Here is an 18,903-nt window from a genome sequence, read left to right on the forward strand (position 1 = left end):
TTCCCGGATTAAAAGGAGGAAGAATGAAGAATTAAGTAGTTAAAGAATGACTGACTCTTTACCCCCAGCATACCCCTTAGCAAATTTGCAGGTGGACTAAGCGGGCAAGATAGCATCCAAAGGAAGATCAGGAGAGGTCAGCAAATCTGCATGGAATGGAAACATGACAAAGAATCTCACCCCCTCCATTAATGGTTAACTGAGATTATTTCCCCCTTTTCCCTTTAACGCTTTTCATGGCCTAGCAGAATCTTCAGAGTTGGTTTTGGGCCATGAGTCCACCTTCTCCCCTGGTTGCCAGTCCTGATTAAAGCAACCTTTCCTTTCCAACCAACAATTGTCTCTTGAGTGTTAATTTTTCAAACGGTGAGCCGCCAAACCTGAGTTTGGTAACAGAATCAGACTGATCTAATACCTTCTGGCTCTGAACAGAAAGGTCTGAGCTCCTATTGTCAACAACCTTGGTGACACAGTAAGTGGCACTTCTGTTCCTCCTGGTAGATGCCCCTTTATCCCAGAATCTCTGTGGATTTCAAAGTGAGAATTACACTAAGAGAAGGTAGCTTCTTTAAATTATCATTCCAAGATTTTCTGAAGTAAATCTCAAAGAACTATGACACATGAAGAGTGACTGAAGGAACTCTTTAGATTGGAGAAGAGATACCTGGAGGGGTGGGGTTGAAGGACATACAAGAACAATTTTTAAATGCCTGACTTGTAGAACTGGAAGCTGATTTTTGACAGGTAGCCCCAAAAGGCAAAAGAAGTAAGACTAATGAATTCAGGTTAATAGAACTATATTTCAGTTCAACATAAAGTAGAATTTTTTAAATTGTCTGCTCTGTCTTACAAGGAAATGATTTATCTTATGCTGAGTTTCCTTCTCTGAGGGCATTTAAGGAAAGGTTAGATGGGTGAGGTAAGGGGTAGGAGAAGGTCAGATAAACTTTGAAGAAGCTTTTGGCCTGAGACTCTGATTCTATGGAATGAATCTGAGGTGAAATGAAGTGTCGTAAACTAGGCATCTATTTCTCTCAATTCTAATCCTTATTTACCTTTCAATTTGTATGCTGTTTCATATAATTTTGGAATGTAACTGTAACTAGCTACATTCATCCATCATTCATTCATTTATTTAGTCCAAAAATATATATTGTGCACTTACTTTGTGCCAGGCATTTTTCTAAGCATTGGAGATATAGCAGTGAATAGTTGATCAATAAGCTATGAAATATTAAGTAGAAAAGTATATCTTCCTTGGGATAATAAAATATTCTACCTCTATTTGCATATCTTTTGCTATTTTCAATTGGTCGATTAATTTATATAGGAACCCTTTGTAGGCAATTATTTCAATGATGTAAAACTCAAAAATAATTTTTTTTCCTGCTCTGTGATCTTGTGTAAAAGTTCAGAAAGAAGATGATTGGGCTTTTCTCCCTATAGTGTGAAAGCCCCATAATCAGGCCTTTATTAAAGAACACATACTATAGCTGTGACCACAGGGGATAGAATTTGATACCAAAATAATAGGAATTCTATCTTTAATTTATTACTCCTAGGGTAGAAACAGCAGGGGGAAGCTACATAGAAAACTTTCCTGAAATGAAATATGAAGCCTCCCTAGTCTATTGCTATAGCCCCATTCACCTCTGCAACATGGGACTGCTGTGGTCAGAACTGATCCTTTATATGCACATGATGCCTTTTGCCTGAAAAGCCTTTAAATAAATAGAAGCTTCACAACTTTCTATTACACACTTCCTCTTCATAGTTTTCTGGGATGGAGAATGGGAAACATGGCATTTCAGAGCATCAAAATCATATCCCTTCTTGCAGTTCCACATGAGTCTAGATCTCTACTCCTGAGAGGTGTTTTGAAAGCCAGTCTGGCTTTACAAATGCACAGACCCCCCTGAAGGGTATGATTTTAGCAACTAGGAAAGACTGTCTTTAAAAATATCCCTCTAACTTATACAAAACACAGACAAGATTTGTATGCATTTATACGCAAGGTTTATATTAATATTGTAGATATTCACTGCAATATTACTAGTAGTAGTAATAGAAAGCTACCTATGTATATAAGAATCTGGTAATCATTAAATAATATTATATAGCCATTAAACTAATGTTTAAGTATTTTTAATAACATGGGGAAAATGTGTATGTACTAATATTAAGTGAAGGGAAACAACATAAAATTATGCAGTATGATTTCAAATTTAATTGAAAAAAAGGTGAAGCACAAACCATAAGTGACTGAAATATAAATGTATAAAATAAAATACTCATGGTATCTGCCTTGGGTGATGACATCATTGTGATTCTTCTTTTACTTCTATATTGTGCATATTTTAATCATTGAATATGATTAAATGAACTTTTTTAATAACCAAAATTATTTTATTTTTTATTTTACACTGGGGCATAGTTGATTAACAATGTTGTTAGTTTCAGGTGTACAGCAAAGTGATTCAGTTATACATATACATGTACCTATTCTTTTTCAAATTCTTTTCCCATTTAGGTTATTACAAAATATTGAGCACAGTTCCGTGCGCTATACAGTAGGTCCATGCTAGTTATCTCTTTTAAATATAGCAGTGTGTACATGTCAATCCCAAACTCCCAATCTCTCTCTTCCCCTCACCCTTCCCCCTGGGAACCATAAGTTCGTTCTCTACGTCTGTGAGTCTGTTTCTGTTTTGTAATAAGTAAATACGATTCAATGAACTTTTAAAATCAGAAAAACAGCAACATGGATGGACCTAGAGATTATCATACTAATTGAAGTAAGTCAAACAAAGACAAATATTATATGATATCACTCATACGTGGAATCTAAAAAATAATAAAAATGAACTTATTTACAAAACAGAAACAGAATCACGGACATAGAAAACAAACATAATTACCAAAGCGGAAAGGGAGATAAATTAGGAGTATGGGATTAACAGATACACACTACCATATATAAAATAAACAGCAAGGATTTACTGTATAGTACAGGGAACTGTATTCAATATATTGTAACAACCTATAAAGGAAAGAATTGGGGGAAAAAGATATATATACAGAGAGAGAGAGAGAGAGAGAGAGAGAGAACCGAATTAATTTGCTGTACACCTGAGACTAATACTGTATTGTAAATCAACTATACTTCAATTTAAATAATTTTTAAAAATGAAAATGAACATGTATTTTTAAAAGCTCTTTTCTACCTCTTCACAGATATCTAAAATACCTTCAGCAAAGCTCTATATTTTATATTCTCTGAGGCAAAAAAAATCACAGGGGTACCCAACCACTTTAAACATTATTTGTTCCGTTCAGCTAACCTATTATTTATTGACTATCAGATTGGAAATTCTGTTTGTCCGTTTGTATTTTTTTGTCTAGACCACCAAATCCCCATTTATTTCACTCCAGGTAATAGCATCCAATACCCCAATTTTCTTCTGTCAAACCACTCCCTTCACCACCCTCTGCTGATGTGCTTTATGCAGAGTTGACTCTGACCCCACCTCTAGGACCGGGCATGTGACTAAGACCATGGCATTCTCCTGTCCACACTAATAAATTTGAAAAGGGGAGATGATCCAATCAGAGCCAGTGAGAAAAGATGAGTCTGTTTTGCTCATCTATTTTACTGAGACTATTGAAAGAAAGACAAATTGTTTCTTCCACTGGCTTAGTATCTGGGGATATGTAATCCTGGAGTTATCAGAAGGCTGCATGTGAAGTTTGGGACTAAAACCAGTACCATATGACCAATTTGACACTGCTCAGTTACTTCCAAGTAGGAAATCCTCTCTGATGCAAGCAAAACTCCATTGGTGCTGGATGAAGAACGGAAGCAAAAATCCTCTACCACTTACCATCCTGAAACCAGGATTCTACAAAATCATGCTCAAGAAACTGTGATCGGAGGGGCAGGAAACTCCCATCTCAGACCACTGACAGATAGAAGACAGAGGTGGCTACCACGGAGAGGATGAACAGGAGTATTGACAAGGAACCACTCCCTGAAGTCCAAACACAAAAGGACTGGCTAGGATTACCTTCCCTGCCCCTACTAGAAGCCTAGTAACAAGCCAAGGAGGACACACTGGTGGAGGGACAAGAACATGAAGAGAGGCCACTTCTGTAATGCAGGCAGGCACGGATGGCTGAAAACTGAAGGGGAATCCGGGTGACCTGATTCCAGTACCTGTGCCCTTGTTCACTTTTATGCCCCAAAGATCAGAAAGCTATGACTTTTACAAAAGAGACCCAGAGGTTTTGCTTCTCACAAACTCAAAATGAGCCCTAAGTATAACATAGCTGCTAAACTAATACACACTGTGTTGGGCTTATTTTGTAGCTGTAGTAGTGGTGGTGGTAGTAGTGGTGATAGTCGTGGGTAATGATAGTAGTAGTAGAGATAGTGGTATTAGTAGGGGTGGTAGCAGTAATAGTAGCCAGGAAACTATTGGAGTTAGAGCAGGAGATTTGGAATCAACCTGCCAAGGTTCAAGATCTGTTTTTGCTGCTTCTTAGCTTTCAGATTTGGACAGATTATATAATTTCTCAGTACTTGTTTTTGTAAAATTCAGATTAACAACTCAATTGAGTCAGGAAAGAAGAGGAAAACTCTTGTAATATTCGCATAAAATCTTCAATCTATCTTATCAGAAATATATTAAGTAACTTCAGTGTTATGTGTGAGATATAGACATGAAATAAGATGCAGTACCCGCCCCTACCAACTCGCAATCTGTTGGGGGAGAAAGATAAACACATGACTCTACTACAGAACCCAGTGAAAATTGCTATAGTAGGCATTCAAATCCACTCTAGACAAGGAAGGGACCAAGTGTGACCCAGAGGCTCCCAGATGGCTTAAAGAAGGAAGTCAGATTTGAGATGAGTTCTGATGGAGGGGCAGGGCTCTGATGGCCAGATATTAGGGTGAAGATACCACCCTGACAGAGAAAGTATATAATATATTCTGGGAAGAGCAAGAAGACCACATTTTGGTGATAAAAGAAAATGGAAAGTAAAAAATTGTCTCTTGGAATTGACTAAAGGAACGACCTGCACAGGGTGACGTGGCCTCCAAGCTGAAAGATCCTTATCATGCTTGGTGATTCCAAGCTGAAGGAGAGAAAACTTGAAGGTAAATGTATGCCATAAAATTCAACCTTATTCTTTCATTAAAAGCAAGTAGAAGGAACCACTTATCTACCCAAACTGCATTCTTGGATGCTTTTGTTTTTGACCTGGCCTCAAAAATTGACCTTTCCTCACCTTTCTTTGTACTGATCCTGAGACTGGAGTACCAGAGATTCAAAATCCTGCAGCCATGGTTCCCCCAAGAAGATTCTGGAAATGCTAAGGTGATGACAGTCTCAGCCAGAGCCCTGTGTGTGCAACCACTACAATCAGAAAGTGTTCTGGCCTGAGAGACATAATATTTCTCTGGAAATCACCCAATACATTTGGGCCTCCTTCTGTTCTTTTTCTGAGGGGGCATCTAGGGCATAACTGTGCTCATTGTACATAAAAGTAGCCTCAGGGTGAGGACGGATTTGAGGAGGCGATGTTCTGAGCTGCCTTCCAACTCTACCCAGCTGTGGTTTCAGGCAACTCACCAAGGTTTACATGATGGGCATCTAGAAATAGCTGTAGCCCATTTAGATAGATGGTCTCACTCTGGCTCGTCTTCAAGAGGCTTTGACATAGTCACAAAGTCTTGAAACTGGTGCCCAGGAATGAATTTCCTCTGGACATATCACCAAATCACCAATTCTTTTGAAGGCTAAGTTCCTGTGCTCTGTGTCTTCTGTGGGCCTCAGGGAGCTGTAGGGTTTAGCACTGGTTAATTATTTATGAATAGATTTACTCCTTATTCCTTTATTCATTGAGTAATTCATACAGCAACTGCCATCAATTTCCATCTCCCACTTAACGTAATGTCTCCAGATATGTTCGCCTTTCCATGACTAAAAAAATCTCACAGCACTTTGAAAAAATCAAGAGTATCACTTAAATTTCTTAAGTTGTTTCACAGAGATTGTATCCACCTGTTTTAAAACTTTTTAAACCATATTTTGTATATGTACTGGAGAGTACACCAAGAAACCATCTGCATTGGTCTCTGGCTCAAACCAGTAAGGTATTATTATCTCCATCTTGTAAATGAGGTGAAATCAAAGAGAGGTGACCACGATCTACTTTAATAATGGCAGAGTCAACACCACAGTGCTGGTCTCCAGACTCTTAATGTTGTGTTTTTTTCGATTATGCCCTGCTGTTTTGCAACCATCAACAACTAAAGTAGTGCGTCCAAAATTAAGCAAAACCAAGAGGCAGTAAATTATCGTGTTTAAAGCACAAACTTAGGCTATAGCCTTCCATTTACTTAGCCAGATGAACCTGTGCATGTCATTTAATCTCTCTGTGCCTCAGTTTCCTCATTTGTAGAAGAGAGATGCTCATCCCTCCTAGGGTTGTTGAGAGGGTTAAATAAGTTACTATATGTAAAGTTCTTAGTCCAGATCAACCGCCATATGAGTATTTGCTGTGACTATTGCCATCCCCGCTCCCAACCTGTTCCTACTTTTCCCTATGGGATTAAGTGGTAGCATCATCCTCTCCCATCGGACAAAGTAGGAACCTCAAAGACTTCCTTAATAATTACTCATCCTGCTCACCCCTTCTCTCTTATACCACAGTCTACGGATCATGACGTCTTTTTAATTCTAATTTTTAAATATCTCTTATATCCAGTCTCCACTCAGCATCCTGAATCTCTCACCTGGACTCTTTCAAACACTCCTTCCTTGTCTTGCCTCCTCCAACCAAACTTCCTCATCCCCTGATGTAACATCCTTTGGAAAGGCAAATCCTACCATATCATTCCCTGTTTCAAATTTTTCAGTAGCTTCCCCATTGCGTCCATCAGGTTGGCATTACATCTTTCTGACCAAGTCCAACTCAACAGTCAAAGATTCTAATTTAGTAGGCCTGGAATGGGGGCCTAGGAATCTATTTTATTGTACTCCCCAACTTGATTCTGGTATGGTTTTTTCATGGACCAATGCTTGGGAATCATTGGAAAAGGTAAAATGTGTACTCATTAGGATGTCTTACACAGTCCTTCAAAGGCTGGCCTTCACCTACCCCTCCAGGGAAATTAAATGTCATCTTCCCCCTTGGAGTGTTCTTTGACAGAGTTGCTACTTCTTCTGTGCTCCCACAGCTCTGTATGCATAAGTCCCACAATGATACCTATTTCAGCACACTTTCATTACATTTGCATCCCTGGTCCCCCCAATTGTAGGACAGCTTCATGAGCGTGTGGCTTGTGCAGTCACACAAGGCCCTGCTTTTGGAAGGATGCTCTGCTATAGTGATCTTGAAGTTCTTAATAATTCTTGAACCAGGGACACCTCAGTTTCATTTTGCACTGGACCCCACAAATTACATACTCGGTCCTGCCGACTCTACTGTGAAATCCTTGAAAACAGAAACTGTTTGCTATTCACTCGAAACCCTCTTTGGTTAGCACAGAGGACTCCTGGCACAGAGTAAGGGTTTGGTAAATATTTGTTGAGTTTATACGTGAACAGATGAAAAGGTAGAATAAGGTATCTCACAGAAAAATAGTGTAGCATGGCTAATTAACTCTGAAGAATAAGCTTTGTTTATGCCTGAGGGAGAGAGCAGTCAATTGATAAATTCATAAGATGACTGACAATCCCCAATAAATAACATAAAATTTCCTAGGTTTCTCTTTAAATTTCTCAAACTGTTGCAGGCTTTGAGCCTTGCTACCTCCTTGTTCTTCTCAGAATGCAAAATTGCAGGTTAATGGGGCTTGCAATTGTGCCATCGGATATGCCCTGAGTGTTTGTGCCAAGAACTGTGCTAAATTCTGGGGGGGAGCGGGAAAGGGGAGAAGGAGGCCATAGAAAGGTGAAACAAGCAGGGTCCCTCTTCTCAAGAAGCCATTAAATCGTACTTTTCAAGAGTTTCAATCAAAGATGAGTTGACTTCATGGGAGTTCTGCAGCAATGAATCAAGAATAAAGACCCTAGACTTGGCCAGTGGCCCAGCTTCCTGAACATTTCAACTGACAAAATGTCTCAGTCCGAACACAATTCCTCCACTATGAGATCTGTGGGTTCACTAGTTAACATTGGCAACCAACTCGGAGGTGCTCATGGAGCATAATAAATAAGTAGCTATTGAGGTGGGGGGAGGTGCTTTCGCTCCCTGGTGTCAGGGAAGAAAAGGCCAACATCAGCTATCAAAGTGAGCCAAATAATTTCAGGGGACAGATGCCCCTAGCTCACGCTGAAGGCGCAACAGGACTTCCCATGTGGCAAAGGCCACACACCACCCTGCTGCTATATTATGTGCCCGTGGCACTAACTTCTTGCTGTTCCCACAAATGACTTGGAAGTTCAAAAAGAGTTTCTCTTGCTTTTCCACATTCACTAGTTTTTAGTTACCCAGTCTACTGGTTGATATAACATCAGTGGTAGCATTCATATATTCTAGTAAAGAAAAAATGTTAAGAAACATATAGCGATGTGATCAATTTCAAATTAAGGAAATGAAAAATAATTCCGCCATAAAATATCATTTTCACATTCCAGATGAGCCAAAGTCAAAAATACTGATAATGCTCAACATGGGCAAGTATGGTAGAGAAATCAAGTATTCTCAAAAACAGGCTGCCAGTCAGAGTATATTTTTGTACAACCGCAATCTTAGGGAGGGCAATTTGGGCAATGTAGGGCAATGTATCAATCAAAATTTAAAACACACATCCCCTTTATTGCAGCAGTGCTTTTTCTAGGACTCTATCCTAAGGAAATGATCTGATAAATATTTTAAAACACATGCACAAAGTTGTCCATCACAGCCAAAAAAATTTAGAAATGACGTAAGTGAGTAACACGAGAGATTTGCTTAGTATAGCATAGTCCATCCAAACACAACTTAAATATTAAAATGGTTATGTGGAGCTGTAAATGTCAAAAGGAAAATATGTCCCTAATATATTTTAAGTGTAATGAAAAGCCAGCTTTAAAAAAGAGTATAAATGGAATGACTCCATTTTTTGTTTTAAAAAATTACGTATTTGTAAATAGGTGGTGCACATTCTTTTAAGAACAGATTGTGATTGATTGTCTTTTGTTTTGGCATGGTGCATAGTGCAAATAAATGGGTGATACCCAAACACAATATTCTTATTCTATTCAGACATGTATGGGGGTAAGAAGGGAAGTCTTGAAGAAATAATATGTGCTGTGGTGTGCTGGTAGGTATTTAACAGCAAGCCTTCAGGTGGGGCAGGTAGAAGTTCTCTGTAGCACTTACCGATTTCTGTGGCGTAAATACTCCCAACATTATTCATTTCAAGCTACTAATGTGACATCACTGAATGCAGAGTTGGGAAGAGATGTACAGTAACATACCATTATGTAGTATTTCCATGATATGGATACAACAGATACAAATAATCATGAGTATAGATAATATTAAAATGCAGTAAAATATTAGAAGGTGATGTTTTGTATATGCATTTTTTATAAGTCTGGAAGGAGAGTCACCAATATAATAATATTGATCATGTCTGGGTGGAAAGTTCATGAATCATATTTACTTCATTCTGTAGACCTTTATATGTCATTTCAATACAATATTTTTATAGTAAACATATGTTACCTTTATAATCAGAAAAAATTTTCAAGGTTTTTTTTTTTCTTTCTTATTTGCTAAAATCTAGGAAAGAAAGAAATCAGAGAACACAACTTTTAAAATAAGTCTGGCTGTAACAAAACACTTCCCCGAAAAGGAGTCTGATTTCATTAGAGTATAACTAAAGATAATGGTGAGTAAAATTTGAATCAATTAAATCATACCTTTATTCAGTCATGGTATAAGGAGACGAGCACTCAGTGTTTCTAAGGCCTTTCAAAATATAAATATGCAACATCTGAATACAAAGGAATCTGAGCTCCCAGCCCATCTGACACTCTCCCTCTACAAATAAGGACACTGAGTCCTATGACTGGCAGGTGTTTTCCAAAGTAAGCACTACAAAGCAGGTTATAAAGTAACTCAGCTCCTCTCCATTTATAAATGGTCTCTATAGCTTGTGGATAAAAGTATATATTCCTCACTTATCGTTATTTAATGAGAAGAGATGACCTCATGGGGGATGGGTGGGCAGGGTAGTATTCGTTCATTTGTAATTGCTGAAGCCCTCACTCCTATCTTTGCATAGACCTCAGCTTATGCTTCTCCAGAATTTTATACTTCTTCAGACAATGCCACATAGACTGTCTTAGTTGATCCTCATAAGAGCCCTGTGAGACAGGTAAAGTAAGGAGGACAACTCCCATTTTACAGCTACAAAAACTGAGGCTAGAGCAGGCAAGTGGCTAGCCTAAAGCTAGTGAGAGCCTGCTCTCTGGTCCCATTATGGTGCTGTCTGGGAGACAGTCTCCTCTTTGAGGCCTTTCAGAGGCAGTCATCTGGGTGAACCTTCTCAGACGGTCACTTTCTCCTCTTTCCTGCCTTGTCCTCCTAACAAGTTCTTTCTTCCATTGGCTCCTATCTCATTTTGCACTTAAGGATATTACTTTCAGGTCACCTAGAGTGTCTCTTTCCTGTTCCTGTTTTATTAGTTTTAGAGTGGAAGACAGTCCCAGGCATCATTAGGCACGGAAATATTCTGTTCTTTATTTGACATGAGGGCTAAACCCTAGAATGCTGTTTTCTCTTGAAACTTGCAGTCATTTCTATCATCGGAGGAATGACTTCTGCAAAGGTCCAAAGAGTGTATATTAGAAAGCAAGAAACTGTAAACACTTTGGTGTGACATATTTCTAGACAATCTTGATTTGCTAAAAGGGATTAACGTTGAGGCCAAACAAGATAGACTGACTCAGGAAATACAAATCATGTACAACAAGAGATCCTGGGAAATCTAAGCGGATGAGATGGATCTAAGCTTTGTTTTATCAGGGAGGAAGTGTGTTCTCCTATTAAGAGTGCTATATCCTCTGCAAAAGCTGAAGAAGGCAACAGGAGGCTATGTTCAGGTCTACCAACTTAACCTATGTGGGGTCTCGGCTCCTGGTCTTCACGGTTGATGTAACCTTAGATGAGCAAATTCTCAGTGTATCAGTTTTCTCCTCTTTCAGGTGGGAAGCATAGCACCTACCTCACAGGGTGTAGTGAAAACCAAGTTAGCTAGTAGGCAAGAAACTATCGGTAAACTAAAAATTTCTAAATATACGTGGCATACATTTAAGATATCCTGCTAATTTTTGAAGGTTACTGCTCTGGGAGAAGGGAATGGAGTAACGAGTTTAAAAGGGACAAAGTGTCAGACACAGCAACAGGCAGGTGGCCAGGTTTCTCCAGGCAGAGCAGGATGGAGAGCTCAAGAGTGCATACTAATTGCTGCACCTCAACCGAGACTACCGGCCAGATGACTCATCTCCAGAAAACACAGCGTCCTTTCCTTGTCAAAGGCCCTCTCCTAACTGGGCTTTCAGCTGCATGCAATACTAAGCTGACACTCTGATGCATTGACTGGGTGACGCTATTATGAAGATGAATTATTAACCACTGCTTCACTAGGATACGTAGGCTAAAGCAGGGGTAGTAGTTTCCCTTGAACTAGGAAAGCCTTGACAGAAAGTAGATGATTCTTCATGACTCTTGAATGACAAATTGTGGAAGAGAAGAAATGAGTGTGGAGGAAAAGAGTAGGTGTGTTTCCATCTGAGGATTTGAGGGAGAATTTAAAAAACCAGTAGAGAGAAGGAGACTCTGCCTTCTGGTGAAGAATATTCAAGATGAGGATCAAATTTTCAACTTAATATAGAGAATTCTCTTAATTCTCTTCATATAGAGAAAACACTCTGGAGAAATAAGGATGATATCCAACGTGGGTCAGAAGGTCATTTCTGGTGACATCTGTGTAGGGCCTAAAGGCAACTGTCATTTGGTGGTCAAACCCAAAAGAAGTAAGGAGATGGTTAAGAAAATCACGTAAACTTGGGTGACTTTGATTCCTTTATAATTTTTTCAGCTTTGATAGCAGAAGGCATCTACTCTTGAAGGTCCAAAAAAATGTTGTTGCTATAGGAACAGGTAAGCAGATTAGACTTGAAAGACCAGTTCAGAAACAAAGAATTTAATAGCCAGGGCTAAAGCAACTAACCAAGAAAACATTTTAAGTAAATATCTTTTGGGTTTGTTATTTATATATTAATTCCAGGAAGATAAAAATGTTACTGTAGAATGAGAGCTTCACATTTTAACGTTTTAATTACACCATTACTGGCATAAAAGTCTACGCTTACACAATTAGCAGAACAGCCTTATTAACAGAAGTACACGTTCCTAACTCTCTCTTGATTATATTGTAATTGAGAAATACAGCTTTAATTTCAGCAAGAGCATAAGAATCATCTTTGATTTTTCCGACAGTTTCTCAGATGGGAACACATCTAAATTAAAAGAGACAGTGAACTCCAGAAATTTTCCTGAAACCAATCTGTATGTAGGGAGCTACAAGTAAAATTCTAGAAGTAAAGAGAAATGCATGTAGGCTGATAACTGTTAATATTGTATATGTTTTCCCTGTCCAACAGTCTTTGTGAACACAGATATGTGAGCAGAGAAGAAGGTCAGAACCCCAGCTCCCCTCCTACTTCGCTGTAGATTTGCTACTTCCTCCTATCAGGGAATACGCTGCTCCCAACATTAGGGATTTGCTGAAATTATTAGACGTTTTGAACAGAACTTGCTATACTGATAAGTCTCAAAAACATATCATGAAGGGGCATTGTACTTCTCTCCCTTTCAATTTTACTTCAAAACATTCTTGATAAAACGAATACAATATTTTCCATCCTAGCAAATTTCTGCTGTCAGAGGTTACATTTATGAGAAAGAAAGATTTCTTGAACATTACCTTTTCTCACATAATGCCAGAATCAAATCGCAGAGAAGAGTGTGTGTATGAGTGTGTGTATGTATGAGTGTGCGCGTGTGCGTGTGTATGAGTGTGTGTGTGTGTGTGTGCGTGTGAGTATTGGAGGCTGGGGAGTGGGAATGGAAAGAGGGGGAATGTGGCTAGAATCTTACCATCTCATTCTCTTCTCCTTCATTGAGCAAAGCTTGCTGGCCCTTCTCAAAGTGGTCCCCCATGGAAAAGTGATTCCACTCCTCCCTGACCTTCTGGAGCAGATGCGTCCAGGACGAACTGAACTTGCCCAGCCACCGCCGCTCACCAGCTGACTGAAAGACTTAATGATCCTCCAGGTTAAAACTCCCTCTGGAGCACACACCTTCTTTCAGCAAATGACAGTACTTACTTAGCAAACTGAACTCCTCCTACGAGCCACCCTCTGCTTGGAGGAATTTCTGCAGGCTCCTGGCTAACTGCATTCTCTCTGAGCAGCTGTCCCAAAGGAGGCTGCTGCTCCCATGCTGATCTTTTTGTGCCCAACATACAGGGAAAGAACTCATTGCCTGCACAGTGCCTGCCAGCAGAAGACATCTGACTGCAAATCCAGCAGGACAATGCAGAGTTGGCAGGACCTCTCCGAGGAGTGGGGAGCAGGCACAAGGACTCCCAGATTTATTCACAAGGAACTGGGGTGGGAAGGAGGCTAACAGAGCTGCAGAATTTATTTGATTAATGAAAGCCCTAATCCATCGGCTTTTAATAGGATCCTCATTCATTTTGCTTACCAAAGGTACAAATTGTGACTAATCCTCTTCAAAAGGTATTTGAAATCGCATTCCTCTGTGTGCAAAACACATTCCACTTAATGTGTATGTGGAATTGTTTACTTTTTTGAGAAACTTGCAGAAAAAAGACAAAAGTGTAACCAAGCTATTCTGTGTAGTCTCCTCTCACTAAATACTGGTGGTTAAACTCTTAAGGAGTCTAGACTCATTTTTTAATTTTTTCACACATTCATTCAAGTCACATTATTTGAGCACAGGGACTACATATATAAATCAAGTCATGTTTGCCACCCTCAGACTGATGTAGAGATTCAGATATGCAAACAAGTGTGATAAAATGTGGTTAGTTATTATGAGAGCTGGAACAGACGTCTAAGATAACTGTCAGAAGTCCCAGAATGGTGGAGGGGAACACACATCCATATCTGCTCTGGGAAAAAAAAAAAAAATCCAGCTGCTTATCTGCGCTGGCCTCGCCACGTGATCATTTAACCTGCAAGAACTGGCTCTTCTCATCCAGTAATTGGAGGAATTGAATGAGGGCTTGGGGAAATGTATCGTACAGCTCTGATCAAGGGCTGTTGTTATAATTAAACTAAGCATCCAATTTAACAGCAGTGAGTGGAGCACAGTTTTTAAGGGCATGTGCTCTGAATTTGGAGGGACTGGGTTCAGATTTGGACTTTCCTAGTTACGCCACCTGGGGATAACAAGTTTCATAAGCTCTAGAAGCGTCCATCTGCTCACATGTAAAATAAAGATGATAATAGAACTTACCTCCTAAAACTGTTATATGAGGGATAGTGCCCGGGGAAACAGCATGTATTCAATAAAGGAGAGTTATACCTTCACTGTGTCCACTCCCTCTCCGTCAAGCTATGCACAAATGTTGGCAATGATATTCCCAACCTGATATGAAAAACCCTAACAAGACCAAGACTAAAGTGTGTGTGTGTGTGTGTGTGTGTGTGTGTGTGTGTGTGTGTGTAAAACATTGAGCAAATGGTAAAGTATAACTAAGATAAACATTAAAAAGTAACCTATTGTAATATTAATTACTATATTATACATACATGCAGTTCTCTGAATTTCTAAAACTTATCAGCACACTTAACCACGTAAATAACCATTTTATCACAAGATCAAAATACGAGGAGTATGAGGTCTCTTTTTAGGAGGATGAAAATGTTCTGGAATTAGATAGTGGTTATGGCAGCCAAACTTTGTGAATATACTAAAACTCACTGAATTGTATACTTTTTAAAAGGGTAGATTTTATGAATGTGAATTATATCTCAATAAAAAATTATGTCTCAAAAAAAGTAACATTTTAGAGCTCTAACAAGAATCATTTAAATATTTAGCAGAGAAAATAGCAAAATAAGAAGATTTTAAACTTTATCTCAACTTATGGGGATTGAGGAATGTTTGCATGTGAAGTGGTAAAACTACACCAGTGCTAGTCGGCAAGTGAGAAGGAAGCGTTTCATTCTATTGTCTATAACTGGTAATTCCCGCATTGTTTCCTTCTGGCTGGGTTCCTGAATAAACTTGGCAATTCCTGCACCACTGTGGGGTTAAGATGAGTGTGTAATTTATTAAGAATCTCAGGGAAAACCGCACATGAACTCACCTCATTAAACAGATCTGGTTACGCCATAACAGTTATTTAAGCCAAACTTGAATAGCAAAATCAGTCCCCAGGAACGTAAAAAATGTTTATGAAAACTAGGAACCAATAGAAAATCATTTCAACAGCATGGTCCAGGAGAATGAGGACTTTGGAACAGTGTTTCCTCACCTCTCTCCAAAAGTTCTAATGGTAAAATGTCCAAGTGCCTCTACAGCCACACGGCTTGTGGCCAGCCTCCTTCCCCGTTCAGCACTGTGAGTCCGCAAGCATGAGTGTACCCAGAAACAGAGCTAGATTCCACGGAAAAGGAAACATTTACAGAACATGTGCATATACCAGGCACTATTCTGAGCATTTTACACACACATTCACAATCCTTCCAATGGCTTCTGTAGTCAGTAGTATTATTATCCTCCCCACTTAGCAGACTTGGAAACACCAGCACAGAAAATAATTAGTGAAGAGTGAGCATTTGGCCATGGCAATGCAGCTCTCCCAGTCCATGATCCTAGTGACTAGGCTAACACGGCTACTGTAGGTTCATTTGGCACAATCAAAGTGCTCTGTGAGGGATGTTACATCTAGATGACCAGGAGAGCCTCTTTGTGAAGGGAGCATTTGAGAAGGGCCTTGAAAACAGACAGAGAAGACTTCAGTAGGTGGAGTGCTGGGGCCTACACTGGAAGTGGGCCATAGGAAAGAGCATCTAAAGCAAGGGAGCCATCAGAAGGAGGAACACACGGGCTGGTCCAGAATACGTCCATCACCTTTGCCGCAGCCAGGGTGTGTGTGAAGGAATAAGGGAGTGAGATATGGCAGGAAATAGAGATCAAGATCATTACACGGAAGTCTTGAATTTGAGGCCTGAGTCTGGGCTTAATACAATAAGCGATGATGTCAGTGAAGACAAACTGATATAAATGTGCATCTTTTTACGGATCAGGATGTGCTTAAATATTATACAGATCATTGCACAAGCAAGTTCTAAAGTAACCCAGTCTTTCTAAACAATATTATGTGTATATAGACGGTTTCTTTGAACCCTCTCAGTTAAATCTTCTACTTCCCTTTAGAGCATTGTTTGAAAGTTAATTATTATTTATAAGTAAATGTTAATATTAAATAAATTTCAATAGACTTTTTTTTAGAGCACTTTTAGGTTCACACCAAAATTGAGCACAAGGTACAGAGATTTTCCATATACTCTTTAAAAACACACATCCTTCCTACCCCATCGGCATCCCCCGCCAGAATGCTATATTTGTTAACAATTGAACCTACATTGATTGACACGTCATTTTTACTCAAAGTCCACAGTTTACATTGGAGTTCACTGTTCGTGCTGTCCATTCTGTGGGTTTCAACCACTGTAGTATCGTATAGGGCAGTTTCACTGCCCTAAAAATTCTCTCTGCTCCCCCATCCATCCCTAACTCTCCCATGACCCATGGCAGTCACTGATTCTTTTACTGTCTCCATATATTGTTGGCTTTTAGAATGTCATGTAGTTGGAGTCATACAGTATGTTGCCTTTTCAGATTGACTTCTTTCGCTTAGTAATATGCACTTAAGTTTCTCCTTGTCTTTTCCTTGTTTGATAGCTCATTTCTTTTTAGAGTTGAATAATTCTCCATTGTCTAGATGCACCACAGTTTATGTATCCATTCACCTACTGAAAGACATCTTGGTTGCTTCCAAGTTTCGGGCACTATGAAAAAGGCTGCTATAAACATTCACGTGCAGGTTTTTGTGTGGACAAACGTTTAGGAACAACATTTAATAGTCAGGGCTAAAGCAATTAACCAAGAAAACAATTTAGGTAAATATCTTTCGGGTTTGTTATTTATAATCAACTCATTTGATTATGTCATCAGGGAATTGCAAATTAAAATAACAATGAGCAATCACTACACACGTATTAAAATGATCAAAATCTGGAACACTGACAACACCAAATACCAGCAAGGGTGTGGAGCAACAGGAATTCTCATTGCTGATAAGAATGCAAAATGGTACAGTCACTTTGAAAGACAGGTTGGGAATATTTCACAAGATTAAACCTCTTACCATATGATTCAGTGATCCTTGGAATTTACCCAAAGGAGTTGGAAATTCCTTGGAATTTACCCAAAGGAGTTGAAAGTTTATTATTTAAATAAGTCTCTCGTTCCCTTAATTTTGCCTGTCCAAAATTTCTATTCTACCCTATGTGTGCCTCACAGGGTGTGATACGACATGGTGAGAGAAGCAGATGTGGATTTGGTGTGGTCTAAATTCGAACCTTGACATTTTGCTGAGAGAGACCATTCATTCATTTATTTAACACTTATTTAATTAACTTCAGTGTGCCAAGACTTGTACTAGATGAAGAATGTAAATTAATAAAATATACTCTGGAAGAGCTAAGTCTATTAAGAAGCAAGACAAACACCAAAATATGAATTCCAAAACACGTGCTAATCACAAAGGAGTGGCAGAGGAAGTTCAGGTAGGAAGTTAGGCCAGGAAGACTCTATGGATGTGGGGAGTTCTATACCAGCCTAGATAAATGGAGATGGATAGAGGAAATGTTTCTAACAAAGAAGACTGAAAACAAAGGCCCAGGGGAGTACCTGCAAGTGAGCCCATTCTTGGGAATCTGAATAATATGCCTATATTGATAACTTGGAATTGAGAGGAATGCCCAAGAGGAAATGTTGCTTCAGCCACTGCCTCTCAAACATTCCATCTCAAATAAGAATGGAAAAGAAAAAAAAAGAAGAAAACTAAAAATTAGCTACCTCTTTTCTGATCTGGTGTCTCAACTTGCTTTCATTTATCCCAGGAGCATCTCTGCTGCCCTGAGCACCTCTCAACCTCTTTGGGTGTATATAATAAGTGTTAAATGGAAATAATGGCATTTCTGGTTTCTGCTGGGACTGTGGGGATGCGGCTACTTCCCATACCTAACCCATTTAGATAGTGTGAAGATAAGTGGTGATAATGTTTCATCATATGTTAATTTCCACCTTTCATCTGAGAACTCCACAGCATATTACAAACACTATTCCTTGAAACATTTCTATGAAGTATGAAGATGAGTAGTATTATTGCCCCCACTTGAGAGCTGTAGGAACTGAGTCACAAAGGGGTCACAAAGACCTGTTCAAGGTCATGTGTCCTCAACATGGAGTGGAACCCGAAATGAGCACAATGTTTCTGCTTGTCATCATGGGCAATGAGCTGCCTCAAACTTCCTCTTCAGTCCTCCTTCCTCAAATCTGGCTATTTGCCAAGTGCTTGAGATCTTTAGTTCCAGAGCTTTATCTAAACTCAAGGTTTTATTATTAATTATCCTAATCTGCATTAATGCATAATCTGTGGATGACACCGGAGCAAGCAAAGGTGTGTTGTGTGGAAGAGGAATTACCTGCCTCAGGGTGGCAATGTGAAGTTTCATTGAATTAATTAACATGTGTGAAACATTCAGCAACCCTTGGATGAAAGGGTCTAATATA

At 39.2% G+C, this 18,903-nt stretch overlaps 1 protein-coding gene across 7 annotated transcripts in view; it reads right to left on the reverse strand.

Annotated features, from left to right (window-relative positions):
• ATP13A4 (ATPase 13A4) overlaps positions 1-13,576 on the reverse strand; it is a 150,373-nt gene extending 136,797 nt beyond the window's left edge. For 5 of the 7 annotated variants that reach the window (XR_013828502.1, XM_079922545.1, XM_079922542.1 and 2 more), the window contains exon 1: positions 13,165-13,575. Coding sequence is in view for 6 of the 7 variants with exons in the window: in XM_079922545.1 (XP_079778671.1) it covers positions 13,165-13,227 (63 nt within the window). In the remaining variant the exon portion in view is untranslated. Of the gene's footprint in view, positions 1-13,164 lie in introns of all 7 variants that reach the window. The other 2 variants (XM_079922543.1, XM_079922544.1) reach the window with 1 other exon arrangement.
• Between the last annotated feature and the right edge of the window lie 5,327 nt (positions 13,577-18,903).

Source organism: Stenella coeruleoalba (assembly GCF_951394435.1).
Source record: "Stenella coeruleoalba genome assembly, chromosome: 5".
Taxonomy (NCBI): domain Eukaryota; kingdom Metazoa; phylum Chordata; class Mammalia; order Artiodactyla; family Delphinidae; genus Stenella; species Stenella coeruleoalba.